This window comes from Nematolebias whitei, chromosome 16, assembly GCF_014905685.2.
Source record: "Nematolebias whitei isolate Nwh7 chromosome 16, NemWhi1, whole genome shotgun sequence".
NCBI classification, from domain to species: Eukaryota; Metazoa; Chordata; class Actinopteri; order Cyprinodontiformes; family Rivulidae; genus Nematolebias; species Nematolebias whitei.
The window spans coordinates 45,727,456-45,748,611 of NC_056513.1; the positions used below are offsets into that span (position 1 = coordinate 45,727,456).

Sequence of the window (21,156 nt, forward strand, 5' to 3'; positions counted from 1 at the left end):
TGTGTGTACTTCCTGTATATCTGTGTGTACTTCCTGTATATCTGTGTTTACTTCCTGTATATCTGTGTAACCTGTCCTGAAAATCTGTCCTTGCAAGTAAAACCGGTTAAAATCTTGTCCTTTCATCGAGTGTGTCTCGTTTTGAGTAAGTGAGATAAAGCGAGGATATTTTTCTCCAACAGCTGGCTTCAGAGAGGAGCTTCCGTGTGTATTTACAGTAGATCACAGGCAGTAATCAGCTTACTAGTAGTGGAGGGAATCAGCTGCTTCATGGCAGTGCTTTATTTGGTTCTTTTTCACTTGATTGAGATTTGTTTCAACATTGCTGTGATACAATGACAAGTACTTTTTCCGAGGTTTACCTAAGCTGACAAAAGTACAGTTTTGATTCTTGAGATCATTGTTGAGATCCAGATCCCAAGTTCACAGTGCTTTTTTAATGCAGACTGTTTATTTTGTATTGAAATGATGAAACAACAGACAAACACGTCTTTGGATTCACACCAGGGGAATGACTGAAACAACCCAAAGATCAGCACGGATTCTAACTGTGCTTTTGTTTCCAGGTGGGTGCAGAGCTGCAGATCAGATGATGAAAAGGAAGCAAGTGAAGTCTAGAGATCTCTCCACAGAGAGATCTCTAGAAAATGGGGTGAGAGTTTTTTTAATACCAAATGAAATGGTAGATCTGACCTCTGTAGATGGTCTCTGTAAGAGGAAATCACTCCTCTAAAAAAACAAAACAAGAACAACAAGGGAACTTTAAAGATAAATGAGAAGTGAACTCATACGTTATGCTCTGCAGGGATCAGCTCCGTGTCTGGAATCGGATGCAACTCTGAGCGAGCTGCAGGGTCTGGCCTCCCTCCAGCAGCAGCAGATCAGTACCCAGCAGCACCTGCTGGCCTCAAAGGTACATCCAGTCTGTTTCTAATGATCCTGTAACAGTATTTAGAAATTACTGTAAATTTCTTATTACCTAATTTAGTGCTGTTGTCTGTAATAATTCAGCAAACAATAAAACAGCAATGAAATTGAAATTGTTTCTTGAAAAATCATGAAATACAGTGAAAGCTACTTTTCCTGCTTGCTGCTTATGTTACCACACGTTAAACAAGCTCTTAAACTGCTAACATTTGGTTCTCTTTCATAGCATGTGTTTCGTGTCTCATGTTGGGAACGCCCTTGGCGTGACCTCATCATAAACTCCTTTTACATGACACCAGCCAGGATTGGCTGGAATTAAACCTGTCAGTATCAAGGAGGGTGGGGGGTGGGGCCCTCCCTGGGGCCCTCCCCCTATAAATAGGGCTGACGCTGCACTGACAGTTCATTCAAAAACCTCCTCGCAATGAACAGAGGTTCCTCCCAGCTCTCTTGAGGTACTGTCTCTATCGGGGATTAGCTAAACTGTTCGTAGACGAGCGTGCAAGCTCAGTCGCTGGGCGCTTTGCTCTGGGTCAGCACAGCACCACACAGAGTGGCTGTTCATCAGTAGCAATATAGTTAAGACAATAGAAATACTTCTTTTAAAAAAGCTAACTACTGCATCTCTCACTGTATGTTATGCGTAGCTTTACAGACAAATCTCTCTGGAACACGGAGACCATCAGGGCTTCCACAAAACCAGAGGAGAGCCCACAGGCACGAACCTGACCATGTGGCAGTAAAATTTCAACTGGGACACCCACCCATCATGTGTGGTGTGCTTCGGTTTGAAACACGCACAGGCTGAACTCGAGTCTGCGGAGGAGCGCTCGCACTACAAGCTGGTTCTCCCTCAAGGTGCTCCATTGCCATCTGGCCCGTCAGTCGACATTGTCCAGCAGAGACCCAGTGATGGCTTTGACAGCTACTGAGCAGAACCGAGCTGACTGCCGGGTTTGCAGTTTACTGAACTGGAAGCTGGAACTAGTTGGAGCTCTGGACCTGTTGCCATCTGAATCGATGGAGCAGGGTCTCACTTTGAGCTCACTCTACTTTATGATGACAGGAGATGAGCTTTCAGATGGGGAGTCGGAGCTGTTCTACTCGGATGAGGACGAGGATTATGACCCATCTCTCCAGCCCTCAGGTCAGGTTGCAAAACCCGCTCTTTCGGGCACGGGCCAACCCGGTCATGAAAACTCATCCTCACCTGAAATGGATTTCGATCTGCACGATGTGTGCAAACGAGCCGCTGCAAAGCTTGACATCCAGTGGCCTGAAGTCTAAGCTGAGGCAGTTCGCTCACGTTTTGATGGAAAAAACGGCCCAAAGTGAAGAAAACAAGCAAACAACTCCTGATGTTTTTCCCAGAGCTGCTGGAAGAGCCATCTGTTTCCTGGTGCAACAAGCCCTTTAAAGAGAATCATCCAGTGGCAGGAAGCTCAATGCTGGACTGGGTGGACAAGAAAAAGTACAATCTCCACCAAATGTCTCCAGTTGAGCCGGTGATTGCGGCTCGCCTGCACCCAAAGATGTCCATGTTAGCAGGTGGCCCCGCTCCCCACTCCAGAGCGGACCACTTTCAGTCCAGCCTGACAGAAAAATCATATAAAACTGCTGCGCTGTCAGTCCGTGCTCTGAATGCCTCCTCCATGCTCATGGCATACCAAGCAGAGCTGGAGAAGTAGATGACCACCTCATCAGACGCTGTATTATGGGATAACATTTGCATCATCAAAGATCACTGTCCCCAGCAAGGTGGTGATCCAGGCTCTGGGCAGAACCATGGGGCTGATGGTTCTGCAGGAGAGGGCCAGGTGGCTGAATTTAATTAAGTTAAATTCAGTTTTTTTATATAGCGCCAAATCACAACTAAGTTGTCTCAGGGCAAAAAAAGTCCATGCTCAATAATCCAGGTATACGATCCAACATTTTTCAGTCAGGTCATCTGGACAGTTTCTTTTTTTTTGCTGAAACGTTGCACCTTCCATCCGGAAGGCTTTATCAGTCAAGAAAACACACAACACAAAACTGATTCTTCCCCCAACAGCTTACTCCAAAGTGGAACAAACCAGTTATGCTGGTGCTAAGATGGTGTCTTTGGCACACCCCCTCCTCTTTTTTTTTTGGTTTTGAACCAGTTTGACATGACTGTCGACGAGGAAGAGGGCCGGCTCCAGAGGAGGGGGCATGCCAAAGACACCATCTTAGCACCAACATAACTGGTTTGTTCCACTTTGGAGTAAGCTGTCTCTTGAAAATGAGTTCTCGTGGCTCAATGAGACTACCTGTATAAATAAAGGGTAAATGAAAAAAAATGTTTGGGGGAAGAATCAGTTTTGTTGTGTTTTTCCTTGACTGATGAAGCCTTCCGGATGGAAGGCGAAACGTTTCAGAAAAAAAAAAAAAAAAAAAACCTGTCCAGATGACCTGACTGAAAATTGTTGGATTGTCTCAGGGCAGTTTACAGGAACATTCACATATGTAGAAAAGCCAATTAGTAAAGTTCTCTATCTAAGGAATCTCACCGCTCTTTCCACAAAAGAGAAGGATAATGTCCTCGACACTCCTATCACCCCGCACCACTGGAGGTCAGTCTCCCCTCATGTTTGACAGACTGGCCAGTCTGCTGTTTGTATGAAAGTGAAAGCAAAATGGGCCAATGCACAAACTCTGAGTGGATCTCGAAAACTATAAAATGGGGATAGAGACTACAATTTGCAGTCCCCCCACCTTTCAAAGGAGTGATTCAGTCAAAAGAACTGGGAAAAGCCACTCTTTTCCTACAAGAGGAGATTTTCTTGTTGTTAGAAAAAAAGAGCAATAAATTTAATGTGGGGCAGCAATGACTGAGTGGTTAGAGCAGTCGTCCTCCAATGAAAGATTTGGAGGTCTATTCTACCAGCAGTCACATGCCGAAGTGTCCCTGGGAAAGACACTGAACCCCCTCATTGCCTCCGATGTGTGTCCCATCGGTGTATGAATGTGATAAAGCTCTGATTATTCTTTGTAAAGATATAGTAGAGTGCTGTATGAATGGGTAAATGAGGACACAGATTGTGTTGTAAAGAGCTTTGAGTATCTTGATAAGATAGAAAAGCGCTATATATGTGCAGTCCATTTGTAGAGACCTAATTTCGTCATTGCATGGGAACATACATTTATATATAAAACAAATCTCGTTTTGAAATATATACTTAATGTAAACGTCCACATTTAAATACACGTTTTCTTACCTCTCCAGGTTCTTTAAAGCACTTTACAATTCACACACACAACAAACATTTTTCTGCGAAGAGAAAATGAACTATGTCCACTTTCACAGCTCAACACTCAAGTAAAATGAACATTTACACTTGTGTCTTGTTGCAATCAAACCCTGCCTGAGACAGAGCAGAAAAATACAGAGTAATTTGACCTGGGAATAAAGCAGATTAACCATTTTCCTAATGCACTTTAAAACTTGAGGTTACTGTCGTAACGCCGGTTCTGAGTAGCGCGAGTGAGTAAAATCATGCTACCCAGAGCACCAGGCTCACAACAGTAACCTAAAGTTTTCTTTCATAGCATTCGTTTCTTGTCTCACATTGGGAACAAAAAAATACTGACTACCGTATTGCTCAGCAGATTTTATGTTACCTGCCAGCCATTTTCAACTCCTGTGCACTTAGTGCTACATTGAGTACTGAATGAGCCAGAGATGATGTTGTGACATCAAGTCTATAAAACTGAGCAAACATGTGAGGAGAAGCCCAGCTTGCTGTGGCACAAATCTCCTGAAGGGATGCTCCCTTAAGCAGGGCCCATGAAGAGCTTAAGCTTCTAGTAGAATGGGCACGCAGGTCCTCTGGAGGCTGCAGTCCTTTTGAACTATAGGCTAAGGCAATTGCACCTGTGATCCAGTTGGAAAACGACACATTATTACCAGCTTTCCAAATGTTTCTTAACTTAGGAGACAAAACAGTTGGTCACTTTTCTTAACATGTTTAGTTCTGTCCAAGTAGATGCGCAAAATGTGTACGGGTCAGAATTTGTGCAACCTGTCCTGCTCCTCAGAGGAAAAAGGAGGGGGATTGAAAGCCACTAACTCAATTGGAGAGTAGGATCCCAACACTTTAGGCTCAAAAGCAGGGTTTGGAAGCAAAGTCACCCTTGCCTTGTCTAAAGAGAACTTTGTGTAAGATGTATAAATTTCACCTGCACGCTTAGTAAAGTGCTATGTACATCACATTCTGGTGTGGTTCAGACCCAATGGTGCAGGCAGCACGACAACTCGATAGGTAAAATAATAATGTTTAATTAAAAAAAAAAAGCTGACAGGGCAGTAAACTTCATGGATCACTGGAAACTCAGGAGAGAGGCAACAGGAAACAATGCCAGGACAACGATGAACACAAAGACACAGACTTAAATACAAACACTGATTAGGGTTAAACACAAAACACCTGTGAGGCAACACAGGTGTAGGAAAAACAGGTGTAATGACAAGAGGAGCAGGGCCGAGACGCACCACCAGGGAGCACAATCCCTGCAATGTGTTGTCGTCATTGTACACTGCCTGGCCCAAAAAAAAGTCACCACCAAAAAAAAAAGTCACAAACTAATATTTCATTGGGCCACCTTTAGCTTTGATTACAGCAGGCATTCACTGTGCCATTGTTTCGATAAGCGTCTGCAATGTCACAAGATCTATTTCCATCCAGTGTTGCATTCATTTTTCACCAAGATTTGCTTTGTTTTGTTTTTTGAATGTCCAGAGGACCAGATATAACTTTTTTTAGATTTTCACCAAGATCTTGCATTGATGACTAGACACTAGGCATGATGGGTGCATCACTTCACCTGCCTCTCTTCTTACCCTGATGCACCATCACTCTGGAACAGGGTCAATCTGAACTCATCAGACCACATGACCTTCTTCCATTGCTCCAGAGGAGTCCATTCTTTATGCTCTCTAGCAAATTTAAGCAAATTTTTCCAGTTAGCCTCACTGATTAGAGGTTTTCTTAAGGCTACACAGCTATTCAGTCCCAATCCCTTGAGCTCCCTTTGCATTGTGCGTGTGGTTATGCTCTTACTTTCACTATTACACACAGCCCTGAGTGCTTCTGTTGTTTTTCTTCCATTTGATTTCACCAAACGTTTAAGTGATCACTGATCACGATCATTCAGGGTTTTTTCCAGCCACATTTCTTCCTGGAAGACGATGGGTCCCAACTATCCTTACAGTTTTTAATATGTGTTGGACAGTTCTTAACCCAATTTTAGTAGTTTCTGCAATCTCCTTAGATGTTTTCTCTGCTTGACGCCAATGACTTGACCCTTCTCAAATAGACTGACATCGTTTCCACGACCACGTGATGTGTCTTTCGACATGGTTGTTTCAGAAATTAGAAGCAACTCATTGCACCAGTTAGGGTTTAATGACTCGTTGTCAGCTGAAAGATAATCACCCATGCATTAATTATCCTATAGGAGGCTCGTACCTATTTGCTTAGTTAAATCCAGGTGACCACTTGCTTTTTGGCCTTTTTTTTCGACTTCCAGTCAATAGTAGTTTAACGTGACATAAAGTGAATTTCTACTTTGTCCTCAGTCTTCAAAAAGCTTTGTTGTTTACTCATGTATTTACCATTCTTGTCTTTTATATGCCCATCGAAAGGCGGACATACTATAGTATAGTTTTTTTTTCGTCTGTACGTACGTAAACTTTCTCTTGGGTCCTGCCCATAACTTCTGATCGGCTCAAGGTAATTTAACTAAACTTGATACAAATTTGTCCCACCACTAAACAGTGTGTCACATAATCTTTTCATCACCCCAGCTTTAAGGACAAGGTCACAAATAAAGGTAAACTTATATACAAGATTTTTGCTTGTATGGACCATTGCTATAGATTTTTCAGTATTGCTGTATAATAGTTTGTTGACGAACATAGAATGTGGCATATGTGGTACGCTTGTTCTTTTTGTGTTTACAGTTTGTTTGTTTGTTTGTTTCATGGCTACTTTACAGCACCACATACAGGCCTGGCATAGTAACTGCAGCATTTGGATCATTTTCAGTGTTTCCGTGTGGATGAAAACATTTTTAGAAACGCTGATGTGTTTACCAGGAAAATTACAGTGTGGACAGTACCTTTGTATTTGTATGCGACATGTCTGTTACTGAAAAATGTTGTAAACCATTGGCCAAATTATATAGAAAGTATTTATTAGATGTGCATCAACTAATTTAACTTTTGGAGTGACCCTGATTTCAGATTGCCCAAAGCCACCTGACTAAAAAACAAAGGATTTAACTCAGTTAGTTTGACAGATGCTTACTAATACTTTAGTAGTAGCAGCTGTAGTTGATCCACAGCACGTTTTCTGAGCAGTAACTGAATGTGCAAGAGTTTAGTTAAAAATGTTGCCAGTAACTGGAGTCAGCCCTGTCTGACTGTTAGCAAAATGTCTCACGAACCACTGAGCAGTTTTTTTTTTCAACTTTCAGAAAGTAATTAGATGTACAGCTAAATATGATTGTTTGGAGCCAACCGCATTCAAGATGGCCGCTACAGCCAACGGACATTATCAAAAACAAATACGTTTATAACTGAGTTCTACTGGTACTTGACTAAAATTGTCACACTTGATAAAATGTCTAACTAGTTTACGACAACTACTTTACTTTCAACTGAACCTCACTAAGACGGAAACCTGGTCCTGAAAACTGTTTTTCTGAATTCAGGCGATACCTTGGTGCTCTGAGCCTGTCTGTCCATCTGAGCCCGGTAAACCTCGGAGTTGTCTTTGTCCCTGCTGTGTGTTTGGAGCGTCCTTCCAGAACAAAACAAAACAAAAAAGAAACTGTCCAGGTGACCTGACTGAGAATTATTGGATTTGACACCTGGATGATTGAGCATGAACTTTGTTTCCTTGAACCACTTTGTCTGTGGCTGCCTGCCGGGAAGGAGTCGACAACGGACAGGACGGCCCCCAGAAACCATCTTAGCTCCAGCAAATTGGTTGGTCCACTTGAGGTGTTTACTGCTTGGTGAGGAAACAGTTTACAGGAACTCCTCAGACTGATGAAGCCCTCTGGATAGAGGACGAAACATCTCTATAAAAAAGAAACTGTCCAGATGACTCGACTGAGAATTATTGGGTCCCTCCAGAACGTTCGTTAGAAAACAGCTTCTTCCAGTTGAGAAACAAACTTCAATCTCTGGTGTCAAATTCTAAAGTAGAGATGAGAATCCAGGCTTTCTTCTCATTTGGACCTAAGTTTTGTTGTTGAAAAAGGAGCCTTGCTGTCATCAGTCAGTTTAGACTGTTGCTGGAGGACTTTTAACAAACACAACAAAGAGACAACACATTACACTGGTTTGTCTTTTTGCACTGGTTACTGTGTGTTTTAGCATTTGTTTCAAAAGTTTTGTCACTTTTAAAACGGCGTGTTTCTGTTCCTTCTTCAACCTTTGAAAACTCCATATTGTCTCTTAGTTTGAGATCTTCTGGACCAAAGCTGCTGCTGGTGCCAAGGATTTAACTTAAGACCAGAGGAGACAGATTCTTTAAAGCTGTGGCCAGCAGATTATGGAATGTGTTGCCTCTAGCTTGATGTTCCCTTGATCATATTGATTTATTTGTAAAGCAGCTGAATGGTGGCTCAGTTGGTAGAGCTGCCAACTCTCAACGAGCAAGTTGCTGGTTCAAATCCTGGCCGGGGGGCCTTTCTGGGTGGAGTTTGCATGCTCTCTCTGTGCTGCGTGGGTTTTCTCCGGGTGCTCCAGTTTCCTCCCACTGACCAAAAACATGCATGTTAGGCTGATCGGTAACTCTAAATTGTCCCGAGGTGAGAGAGAGAGAGTGAATGGTTGTTTGTCTCTATGTGTCCCTGTGATGGACAGGAGACCTGTCCAGGGTGTCCCCCACCTCTCATACAGTGACTGCTGGTTATGGACACCAATGACCCCTGTGACCTGAAAAGGAAGAAGCGGGTAAAGATGACGGATGGAAGGCAGCTGAAGAATAATTTATTTAGACAGGATTTTAACTAAATAAAAGCTGTTTTTTATGTTTTTACGTGTTTTTCTAATTAGAAAATGAAAGACCACAGTTTCATTTTGGGAGTAAAAACAGTACAAATATATAATAGTGTTGTATGAGCGCCAAGTAAACTTGTTTTTATACAGAATAGGTGTCATGTCACCATCTCTCCGTTACATCAGCACCATTTCATGTCTGATGAAGTGTCTTTGCTGCGTGTTGCAGGAGCAGCAGCTGCACTACCTGCAGCTGCAGGACCAGAGACCGCAGCAGCGTCAGGAGTTGCCCGAACAGGAGCGACTGCGACAGCTTCGAGAGAACGCACACAATCAGGAGGCCAAACTGAGGCGGGTCCGGGCCCTCAGGGGCCAGGTGGAGCAGAAACGCCTCAGCAACAACAAACTAGGTCAGAAGCGGGTTGTACTGTTGTCATTAAGGACTTCCTAGAAGGTCAGCCACCTCTTACTATCCACCTGAAAAGGGTCTTGATCTTCTGTCAACTTTAATGTGGCCCCAACCGCAATGTGCACCCACAAATTTATATCAAAACGACCAGCTCAACGCCGTGATGTGCGCTATTACTTTTACTGGCAATTTGAGTTACCATGGCAACATAATTCGCAAACAAAGATGCCATTTTTCTAATTAAAAATCACTTATAGACTTTGAACAGCCTCTAACTGCCACAGTGAGGTCACATGACCTAGAGAAAAGAAATATCTGAACAAAACACAAGCTGTGTCCCAATCCAACGGCCGCATCCTTCGAAGGCCGAATTTGAAGGCTGCTTACGTCACAGCGACGCGCGAGGCCTGTCCCAATTCGAAGACTCCTTCAATGCGGCCTCCTTTTCCCCGATTTGAAGGCCAGTCCCGTGTATCCTACGCAGCCCACCCTGTCCCAAGATGCATTGCAGGCATACGGAAAATTCTGGACGTAATGGCGGACGAAGCAGCGACCGAGTACACTTTTAAATGTAAGTATGTTAAAATGTGGGATAAAAAAAATAAAAGCCTAAAGCGGTTATGTTTTAAAGTGGATGATAGGCTTTTGTCATTTGCGTAGTGTGGAGTTTTATCAAACTTTGTTGTTCAATAAAATTTAGCAGACTGAGAACTTTGTTGAAAAACACGTAGCAAGGTTTATTTCTCTTCTGCAGAAGGAGAGAACACATGAACGAGCACGCAGCCTAGGAGTTCTGTGTGTTCTCTAAAATCATGAGCAATACAGTCTCATTTATACACCTTCACACGTAACATGTTTTGACACAACAGGCGCTCGTTTGCAATCTTATCAGAGTAAAAACAGACAGTACGTTTGTGGTCAGTGACTGGTTCTGGAGCTGGGTTTGAGAAACGGAAGTTAAAAGGTTTCACACTGATGTTGAAGGGGTACAGCTGCTACAGTTTTAGATAAGCTTTAACAGAGTGTGATATAAAGTAAATGACTAATAAGAGTGATGATAAAATTGATGAACAAATCAATGTTTTCATTTCCACAAAGTACTGATCCTTTCTGAGACTCAGAGCTAAAACTGCAGGCAAACACTTTAATTATCATTTTAAAGTAAACTGTAATTTGTGTAAACATATCAAACTTTTATATTAATAACCCAGAAAATATCAACAGTAGACATTCTTTTGTATTATTTTTTGTCGGAGATCAGCCCGTAGTGCCATCGCCGCTAAGCTAATTATTATTATTTTTTTTTTTTAGGGAGCAAGGAGCAGACCGAAGCTTTTATTAAGCTTCAGAATGAGAACAGCCACATTTTCAGGAGTACAAAACACTTTGCAGCTGTGGCATGAAGGTACAAGAATGAATCAATTTATTCAGTTTCATTACCCTCGTACTGTACATAACCTGCGATCTTAATGAAGTACAGGTCCTCTTGTGCTGTGCTGTGAAAACTGTAGTTTTTCTAAGACATTATTTTCCATGTTTCCCCTCTTCATTCATTTTATGTTCATGTCAGTAGGATAATTTTGGAGAAGATGGGTGTGCAGGAGAAGGTAACTCCTTTGCAGGCAAAAAATAAACGGGACAAACTTAAAAAATAAATACAAAGTATGTGCATGTGTAATGAAGAATATAATTTGTACGTGCAGATGTTAATACATGTAAAGTTAAAACAATGGTTGTTGCTCTTATTACCAACTTATTGTCTTATTTCCTCTGTTCAGGACTGCAAATATCCAGGCGGGTCAGGAGAAGGAGTTAGTGGGAAGCTGCTGCGACTTGGCCCTGGTTTGTCCTCATGGATGAGGTTTTAGGACAGAGACCTTCCACTGCACCTCCCGTCCTAATTGTCTCCATCACTGAGGACAGTCCAGGTCCAAGAGCAGCAGTGGGTGACCAGGAAGACAGGGCTGAGGGACAAAGAGAGGGGTGGAGACGGGGAAGAAAGAGGCGGCAGGACAGAGAGGATGATTTGTTTCAATTAATCAGAAGATATGAAACAGAAGAGAGAAGAGCAAATGTAAGTATGGAGAGAATGGAGAAAAGAAAGAATTGCAAATAAATTAATTGATGGTTGTTTTTTTATGTTCTTGAAAAATTTGTTGTTTGTTTTAAATTTGAAAAATAAAGTGATTATAAAAACTAGTATAGTCAGTAATTCATTTTATTAACAGTAAGTTCATTCAAAACAAAAACAAAAGGCTCTGTGACGTGCCAGTCCTGCAAACCCACGGGACACCACCTCCAGATCCTCTGGGTTTTCAGGCAGGTGGATGACCTGGTAGTGAATGGACACTTCTTCTGTCATATGATGGACGATGCAGTGGACGAGTGAACGAGGCGTCACAAACACTCCTGTGAGCGCCCTGCAGGATGCTCCACCTGCCAGCCAGAAAAGAAACACCAGGGTCTCAGTTGTCGCCCCACAACCATGTTGTAGCTCCAGGTCCAGGAGATGAAGCAACACCACCAGAGACTCCCTGCTTCATCGGAAATCCAGCCTGCGATCTTCTTGTTTAAAGTAACGGTCCAGGACTGGGACACTCAGGTTAATCCTGCAGTACAAGGATCTGGTCTGGTTAAGGAAATGTAGAGAACAACAAAAACATTATTAGTTTAATTTTAATTTGATTTTATTTTTTTATAAGATATCATAGCGTTATCACAATTATGAGGCTTAAGGTAAATATACTGATGCTCAGTGAAAACACTTCAGTGCTATTTTATTAATGAAATAAAAGAAACGAAAGACTTGTTTTTAACATTTTTACACCCACTTTATGTACCAGTGGATCTTATAAAATAAAATATTGGAAAATGTTATGCTGTATTCCAAATTTAAGACAAGTTAAAGATTATGATATATAAAAAAAATTTAAATTATTAATAATTTAACAAGATAAATTTAGATTTTATTTATTATGCACAAGTTAATACATTAGTCTGTCAGTCACTGAAATTATCCATGAAACTAGCTGAAATTAAGTCATTCTGTGGAAGTCGGCAGAAAGAGACGAAAAATGTTTTGAGTCTCGATTTATTCTCAACATCTTCCAACATCAAGCTCAGAAAAAACGAATGAATTACAACCGTTGATCCGCTCTGTTTATATTCTGTCCCTTTCACAATAAGAGCACATTCTGAAGTGAAATATATACATTTGTGTCTGCCACACAGGCCCGCCCCTGAACACACAGAATGTCACAAACACCAAAAACACAAATTGTGAAATGCATTACAGGTGTAAAACACACACCAAAAAAATAAATAAATGAAATACACAACGGTAACAACTAGGTAGTTTGATAAGGCGGCCACCACGGCTGCTCTTCACAGCTACAGGGGTTGAAAGTGAAGGAGACTCTCTGGACCGACTACCACTTAACTGTTCACTTGAGGGAGGTAACCCAGCTGTAGGAGGAAAACCTGGACGAGTGGGCAAAGAAACTGGGTGACGGCCATGACGAGGTGAGCCAACTCAACCGGGTCCCCCGACAACACATGAGCCGGTTTCAAACGATCCACCGAAACACTCTCTAAGATTACCCCTCAACTCCACCAAATTTTTTTTACGTCCCCACTCCAAAACACGAAATGGACCATCGTAAGGAGGCTGAAGTGGTTAACGGTGTGCGTCATGGCGGATAAATACATACTCGGCCGACATAAGGTCCTTCGGCACAAACACCTGTGGAAGGCAGTGATGTGCTGCCAATGGGGCCACAGGTGTATTTCCCCCTGTTAGGACCACCCTACTCCCTTTGGGAGCAACTGAACTCTCTGGACCTGGAAGAAACTCCCCTGGTACCCTCAAAGGCTGGCCAAGTACCAATTCAGCTGAAGAAACCCGCAGGTCCTCTTTAGGAGCTGAACGCAGGCCCAACAAAACCCAAGGCAGGTGACCCATCCAACCATTATCCACCAATGAGGCCCACAATGCAGCCTTCATTGGGCAGTGAAACCTCTCACAAAGACCATTAGCCTGCGGGTGGTAAGCAATAGTACGGTGGAGTTTAACCCCAAGGCTCTCTGCCACTGCAGTCCACAACTCTGATGGTGAACTTGGAACCCCTGTCAGAAGTTAAGTCCAATGGCACACCAAATCGGGACACCCAGGAAGAGATAAATGCCCGAGCCACATCTATCGAAGTGGTTGATGACAGCAGAACTGCCTCTGGCCACTGAGTGGTTCTGTCCACCATAGTTAAGAGATGGGTAAAACCTCTGGAAGGTGGAAGTGGGCCCACTAAATCCACATGCACATGCTCAAACTTCCCTTGGGGAATAGGAAACCGTTCCAGTGGAGCCTTAGTGTGCTGTTGCACCTTGGCACACTGGCAAGCTAAACAGAAAGCTGCTCATGTATGTACATCTCTAAGGAGCCATGGCCACACAAACTTTGCCCCTACCAGTTTAACTGATGCTTTCACCCCCGGGTGTGAAAGGGAATTAATTGCATCAAAAACCCGCCGACGCCAACCACTAGGAACCAGAGGTCGAGGCTTGCTTGTCGAGACATCACAAAGAAGGGTTGCCCCACACTCATGAAATGAAACTTCCTTCAAATGCAAACTGGATTTGGCTGCCTTAAAGGCCAGAATACCCAAGTCTGTCAGTTGGTCTGCGGCCATGGCGAGGTAATCAACTCCTAAAGGCAAAGAAGCAACCCTTCCTATGGAGTCAGCCACCAGGTTTTTCTTGCCAGCTACATGCTGAATGTCCGTAGTAAACTCCGAAATGGCAGACAAATACATTTGTTGCCGTGGCGACCATGGTTCAGGCACTTTTGCCATAGCAAAAGTGAGAGGCTTATGATCAACAAAAGCAGTAAAGTCCCTGCCCTCCAACATGAACCGGAAATGCTGCATTGCCAGAAAAAGAGCGAGCAGATCCCTATCAAAGGTCCTATTTTTTTTTCAGCATACTGGAGTTTCCTGCTAAAAAAAAGCAAGGGCTTGCCATGTGGCATCCACCCATTGTTCACAAACTGTCCCAACTGCATAATCAGAGGCATCAGTTATCAGAGCCACAGGAGCTGCTGGAGATGGATGGTCCAAAAGTGTAGCATTAGCCAAAGCCTTTTTGGCATCATCGAATGCCTGTACCCTTTCGGGGGTCCACTCTATTTGCTGGTCCCCTTTTTTGCCTCTAAGTGCTTCATACAAGGGGTGCATAAGATGAGCCGCCCGTGGGATGCAACATTTATAAAAGTTCACCATCCCCAAAAACTCCTGCAGGGGCTTCACTGAGGGAGGGTGAGGAAAAACTAAAACAGCTTCAACCTTGGCAGGTAGGGGAACTGCCCCTTGAGCAGACACTGTGTCCCAGGAACTCAACAGCAGGCAGACCAAACTGGCATTTAACTGGGCTAACGATCAGGCCGCGCTCACTGAGCTGAACAAACAGCTGGCGAAGGTGCACTATGTGTTCTGCCACCAAGGGACTAGCCACCGATATATCATCCAAATAGACAAACAAAAACGGCATACCCTGCAGGACCGAATCCATAAGTCGCTGGAATGTCTGCTCTGCACCTTTAAGGCCGAAGGGCATCTGTAAAAACTCAAAAAGACCAAAAGGTGTGATAACTGCGGTTTTTGGTACAACTAAGGGATGCACAGGAACCTGATGGTAGCCCCGCACCAAATCTACCTTGGAAAAAACAGTTGCCTCCACCAGGCGGGCAGAAAAATCCTTAATGTGAGGAAATGGGTACCTGTCGTTACTGGTTGCGTTGTTAAGGCGCCGAAAATCCCCACAGAATTGCCAACCCCAATCAGCCTTTGGCACCATGTGCAAGGGGGATGCCCATGGACTTTTGGAACGTCTCACAATGCCAAGACGCTCCATGTTAACAAACTCCTCCTTAGCTATTGCTAACTTAGTGGTATCTAGGTGGCATGCTCGTGAAAAAACCGGTGAACCAACTGTAGTGATAAAATGTTCCACCTCATGTTTATCAACGGTAGCAGAAAAGGTGGGAACTGTCAGAGCAGGAAACTCTGACAACAAACGCTGATACTCATCACCTGTGGCAAGCATGTTAGCAATAGGTTGATGGGCAGGACCTCCAAGTTTATAGGGTTAGGTATCAAAAGACACAGCATTGATTAAGTAGCTATTAGCAACATGCACTAATAACCTGAAAGCACATAAAAAAATCAGTGCCCAAAATATGTACAAACACAGAAGCTATTACAAAGTCCCACTGGAACCGACGTCCGTTAAAACACACAGTCACCGACCTCGATCCGAAAGTTTGAAAGAGGGTGCCATTAGCAGCGTCCAGCGGAGGTCAGTTACTTTGTACTTTGATACAAGGCATCTGTAGATGAAGCTGGTATAATGCTCCACTGTGCATCCGCGTCTACTAGGAAACGCCGTCCAGAAACCTCGTCCATTATGAAAAGCAGCTTTTCTGAGCAGCCAGCACACACAGTTGCTACCGAGCGCCGGCCCTCTTGTTTCCCTGATGCATGGAATGAACACGGAGGAATGTAGCGCTTCGCTTTTACTCCAAACCGGCAGTGGTAGAAGCAAAGCACGTCGTCCTTCCGCCGCTCCGTCACCGCAGCCACGGCATCAACAGCCTCCGCCCCCCTTTGAGTCACACCCGGTAAAAGTGTCTTCACACTGTAGTGCCTGGGAGCCAACAAAAGTCAGTCCGCTTCTTCAGCTAGGGAGCGATAATCCTTTGTTCGGATCAGCGGGGAGCTGGCCAGTGCGGTGTGAACAGGTGGAGGAAGCTGGCGAAGAAACAGGTGAATAAAAAGGAAGGAAATATCCCCTGAGCCAAGGAACGCCAGCATTTCTACATCAGCTCGGAGGCCTTGCAATCCCCCAAACCAATCAGGGACAACAAACTGTCAGCCCACTCCATGTCCAACAGTTGTTAAAGCCGCAGCAGGTTCTCCTTGAGCGCACTATATTTGTTAGTGCTTGGTGGGTCCCGCAGCAGACCCATCAGATGGAGGGTGGAACCAGAATCCAAAGCAGTAACGACGTGAAAGTACTTGGTCTCGTCTGTGGTTATCCCACGGAGATGAAACTGGGCTTACACATGCTGGAACCATGGTTCCGGATCGTGTTGCCAGAACTCTGGAAGCTTAATAACGGCCGCAAACACAGCAGATGAAGCAGTGGCAGGAGACGAGACCACGGTGGTTGGAGCAACGTCTGCCCGGCAAAAAACTTGGTCTGAAAACACGACTGATGGAGAAGCAGCTTTAGCATCTGGTGAGTTCTCATTCAAAAACATGTTCAGATGTTCAGAGTCACCAATGTGGAAGTCGGCAGAAAGACACACAAAATATTTTGAGTCTCGATTTATTCTCTACATCTTCCAACATCAAGCTCAGAAAAAAACGAATGAATTACAACCGTTGATCCGCTCCGTTTATATTTTGTCCCTTTCACGATAAGAGCACATTCTGACGTGAAATGTATACATTTGTGTCCGCCACAATTTCTTGAAGGTTTGTAGACTAAAAATTGCAAGTTACCTGGATATGATTGTCTCTCAGCAGAAGATACAAAACATGCCGCCAGCAGCGATAAATTTCCTGTATTTCCTCTAGAATTAAAAAAGCAGTAAAAACAACAACGAAATTTTGATTTCCATTCTTTCATCGGTTGAGCACTGTCACGGTTGCTAGGCGACAGGACATACGCCGACGTAACCCTGAAGATTAGACCGTCCTAATTCACAGCCGCTGACTTCCTGTCTACGTTGTCTTTGAAGGACCAGGCCTACCCGGTCGACGTAAGCCGGGTCCTTCGGAGGATGCAGCCGTTGGATTGGGACACAGGCACTGATTAACTTTTGGAGCCATTTTGGATCAAGATGGCTGCCACAGCTACCTTAGAAAACTCAAATTTACTATAACGCAGTCAATATATGATATTCAGCTGAAATTTAGTTTGGTTGTAGCTGAGAGCGAGTTGTTCTACTTTCTTAATGCAAATTAAAAATCCAAGATGGCCACCTTATAAAAGAGAAAAAAAAATCTCTGCTATTTTAAAAGATAATGTGCAGAAATTTGGTGAGGTTATAGCTGAGAACGTTTCCCATCACACACTGGATCCAAATAAAAAAATCCATGATGGGCACCGTAGCTTAAAAGAAAAAAATGGCTATAATTCATACTTTTTTTTAATTTACCATATCAAGCTGAAATTTGGTATGGTTGTAGCTGAGAGCGAACCCCAACACATATTACTGTCAAATCAAAATTTAAAATGGACGCAACGTGGCAGTCCCATCAAAGTTTCTCAAGGAACTTTTTAGTTATTATCATTATTAATATTATTTTTGTTAGTATGCATTTTTAACATTTGTTGAAATTTCTGCAGTGATACACTTGGAGTAACAAGACTGATTATATGTTGATGAATTTGATTTTACTCGTACTAAAAGAACAAAAAAACAAAGCTCACTGAAATAATGTGAAACTGTCAATTCATAAAAAGTGCAAAATGACTAAAAATCAACCAACCAGTCATTTTTTTAAATTATGGTTCAAAAGCAGTATTAAAGAACAAGCTATCTAAAGTGTATAAATGAAAGCTTCATCTCAGCAGCATATCGCTGACTGTGAACAGACGTTCTCGTTATTCACTATAAGAAATGAATTACTTAATGTTTTCTTCATAAGTGTGAAACCAAAGTTAATTTTTTGTTGATCTTTTATACATCTTAGAATATTCCCTTAATTTGTTTTTGTAACCTAAATGACAAGTCAATCATCAGTTTATTTGTTCAAGAGCTTTTTTCAAAGTAAATATAACATTTTTAAACAAGATTAAAACATCATGATATTTTACTCGGCTGACTTGAAACGCTGACTTTGTTTGTGTGTCAGTGGAGGAGATTGAACAGATGAGCAGCCTGTTCCACCAGAAGCAGAGGGAGCTGCTGATGGCTGCAGCCAGGGTGGAGGAGCTGAGCGACCAGCTGCAGGCCCTGAGGAGCAGCAGACTGCAGCCTCCTCTTCCTCCTCACCAACACACCTCCTCCACAGCGGAGCTGGAGCACCTCTGTAGAGAGCTGCAGGTGAGGCTTCACTCACAAAATCCTGCTTAACTGTTCCTGTTCCATCACGCTAAACTCAAAGCTTTCTTTTATAAAGCATTTTAGATTTGACTTTTATTTGTGTGTTAAATTAATTGTGTGCATGTTGTGCAACAACAGTTCTATTTGTGTTTCGTGTAGTGTAAGAGATTTACAGTGAATGTTACCACAGAAGTCTCAAAGCTCCAAGCATCTCCATTAAAGAAGTTGATCTTTTCCACTATTCCTTTTTCTATGAAAACTAACCACATGTGGTACAAACCCTTTCATAGAACTGTCAATAATCCCAGCTTACAAAACATGCCTCATGAAGTTTAGATTGTTGTAAACTTTTCAGGTCATGTGGAGAAAAAAGTGTCATGAGAGAGTTGAGTTTGTTGATGAGAAGGACTCCAACGCAGGCTCAGATCCAGATGTGGTTGCAGCAAGGCACCATTGAAAGATGAGCTAAAACTGAACTAAACCCAAAGAAACCCATACTTTTTGCTGCTTCTTCTTTCGGCTGCTCCTTTCCTCGGGTCGCCACAGCAAACTAATTTGCACAAAGATGTGGCGATTGTTTTTATGATGGATGCTCTTCCTGATGCAACCACAAACCACCGAGCTACAACAGCCCTTTGTGTCGAGCAGAGAGCTGCTATCTAGGGTGCCTGGGGGAGCAGGCGGTGGGGGTTAAGGGCCTTGCTCAAGGGCTCAGAGTGGGGTAAATGAGGGTGGAGGCAGGTGTGGCGTTGTTGGTTCAGGGATGTTACAACCAGCAAAAGGCTTTTATTTTATTTTTGTCACTTACCTAACAAATCAAAAGTAACCAACATACAGGTCTCTTACCTGACCTAAACTAACAAAACCAGGAGAAAAAGCTCTTAACTAAAATGGCAGCTCACTCCTACAAGAACTCCTTACAAAACTATGTTAATTGATAAAATGATGAACAGCAGGTCAGCTGTGGCTGGTTGGGACATGCAGAGTAGATGAAAACCCAACGTCATCTCCAACTCAGCTCCTCCTATGCAGCACCTCCAGCTACAACCACAAATTTTAAAATGTTGGGCCATAGAGTAAAATGTAAATAAAAACAGAACGCAATTATTTTCTAATCTCACAAACACATCTTTTTTATACAGTGGACCACCGTAAACATTTTAAATGTTTAAACTAAGAAATTGCACCTATTGTAAGAAAAGATAAGGTAATGTTGAATTTGTTGGAAAAAAATTGTTCATGAAGAATCCTCTCTTCTTCTTCAGACAATAGTCTGTAAATGCCCAGAAACTGAGGAGATGAGCTGCTGGAGTTTTTGGAGGAATCAGAATCAGAATAAACTTTATTGGAATTGCACCGAGGTACAACGCGAATATGTACGTACAGTCGTCCGAAAGATGGGCGGAGTGCACGAAGCTGCAACTGTAGAAAGCGCGGCCATTTTATCCTTATCAGATAATAATCTTAGATAGGAACAGGGGGAGAAACATGAGGGTAGATAGTGGTATTACAATAAAAGATCTTTTACATCTTGTCTATCAGGACACGATTTGAGACATCAAAAAACTCTACCAGCAGCTCAATTAAAACATGATTACATTTGCATTTGACATCAAGGTGTTGAGATTTGTCCATGAGCGTTTTTTTCAGATCAGCCACAGTTTCTGAAGATGTTTTTCCAGCCAGCAGTTCTGATAAGCTTGCACAGAAAGTTCTCGGGGGGGGTGCGATAGATGAAGCTTTCGTCCTGGGCAGGGGCGGACTGGGACAATAATCCAGGCCGGGAATTTTGATACCATCCCAGGCCACCACCACCTGATTAACGCAAACCACCAAGACTGAGTTCAATTGAGCGCACTTTGAATGCATGTTGTTTGCACACGTCTAAAAAGCCATCCATAATTTCCCATCTATTCATTTTCACTTATTGACTATTTATATGTATTGGCTATTCATATAACAAAAAAAAAGTTCTTAATCTCAACGGAACTTTACCTGGTAAAATAAAGTTTAAATAAAATATTGTAATACAAGGATTTTAATATTCAGATAATTTATTGGAGTAATGAAGGGTATACACAAAATATCCTCAATAATCCAGGTAGAAATTCTAAAAAAGTTAAGTCAGGTCCTCTGGACAGATTAAAAAAAAAAAAACTTGTTGAAACGTTTAGTCTTTAATCCAAAAGACTGTCAGTTTGAGAAGCTGCAACAAACTTAGTTTCAAATAGTCTCTTTTCATAGTGGATCAACCAGTTTGTTGCTGACATCCAGAACTAGCTGTTAACATGATAAAGGAGGACCATCATCAGCCTAACAATGGATCGTTAGTGCTCTAGGCTGTTTGCTATTCACAGGGGGCTGAGAGATACCAGCAATAACAGCATTGTAAGAGGGCTACAGTTGGACACAGAGGCCTCTGTCCCTGTTTAATGATGGATGAGTTCTCATCACAAAGATGGCTTCCTTTACTCCTCTCTCAAACCAACACTTCTCTCTATCAAGGATGAGCACATCTTCATCCCTGAAAGTGACTGCTGGCCTGCAGATGAGTGTAAACCACAGAGTTCTCCTGGCCTGATGATGTTGCTCTTTGGCCCAGCACAGAAGAGCAACATCTTCAGGCCAAGACTCGGCAGTTTACACTCATCTGCAGGCCAGCAGTCACTTTCAGGGATGAAGATG

At 42.9% G+C, this 21,156-nt stretch overlaps 1 protein-coding gene across 1 annotated transcript in view; it reads left to right on the forward strand.

The window, feature by feature from the left end:
- Nucleotides 1-21,156, forward strand: part of LOC119422546 (apoptosis-stimulating of p53 protein 2) — a gene marked incomplete at its 5' end in the record, with an annotated part of 54,496 nt that overhangs the window by 2,696 nt on the left and 30,644 nt on the right. Inside the window, 4 exon segments of the mRNA XM_037689923.1 lie at nt 567-652; nt 806-913; nt 9,186-9,366; nt 18,281-18,457. Coding sequence (XP_037545851.1) covers nt 567-652; nt 806-913; nt 9,186-9,366; nt 18,281-18,457 — 552 coding nt within the window.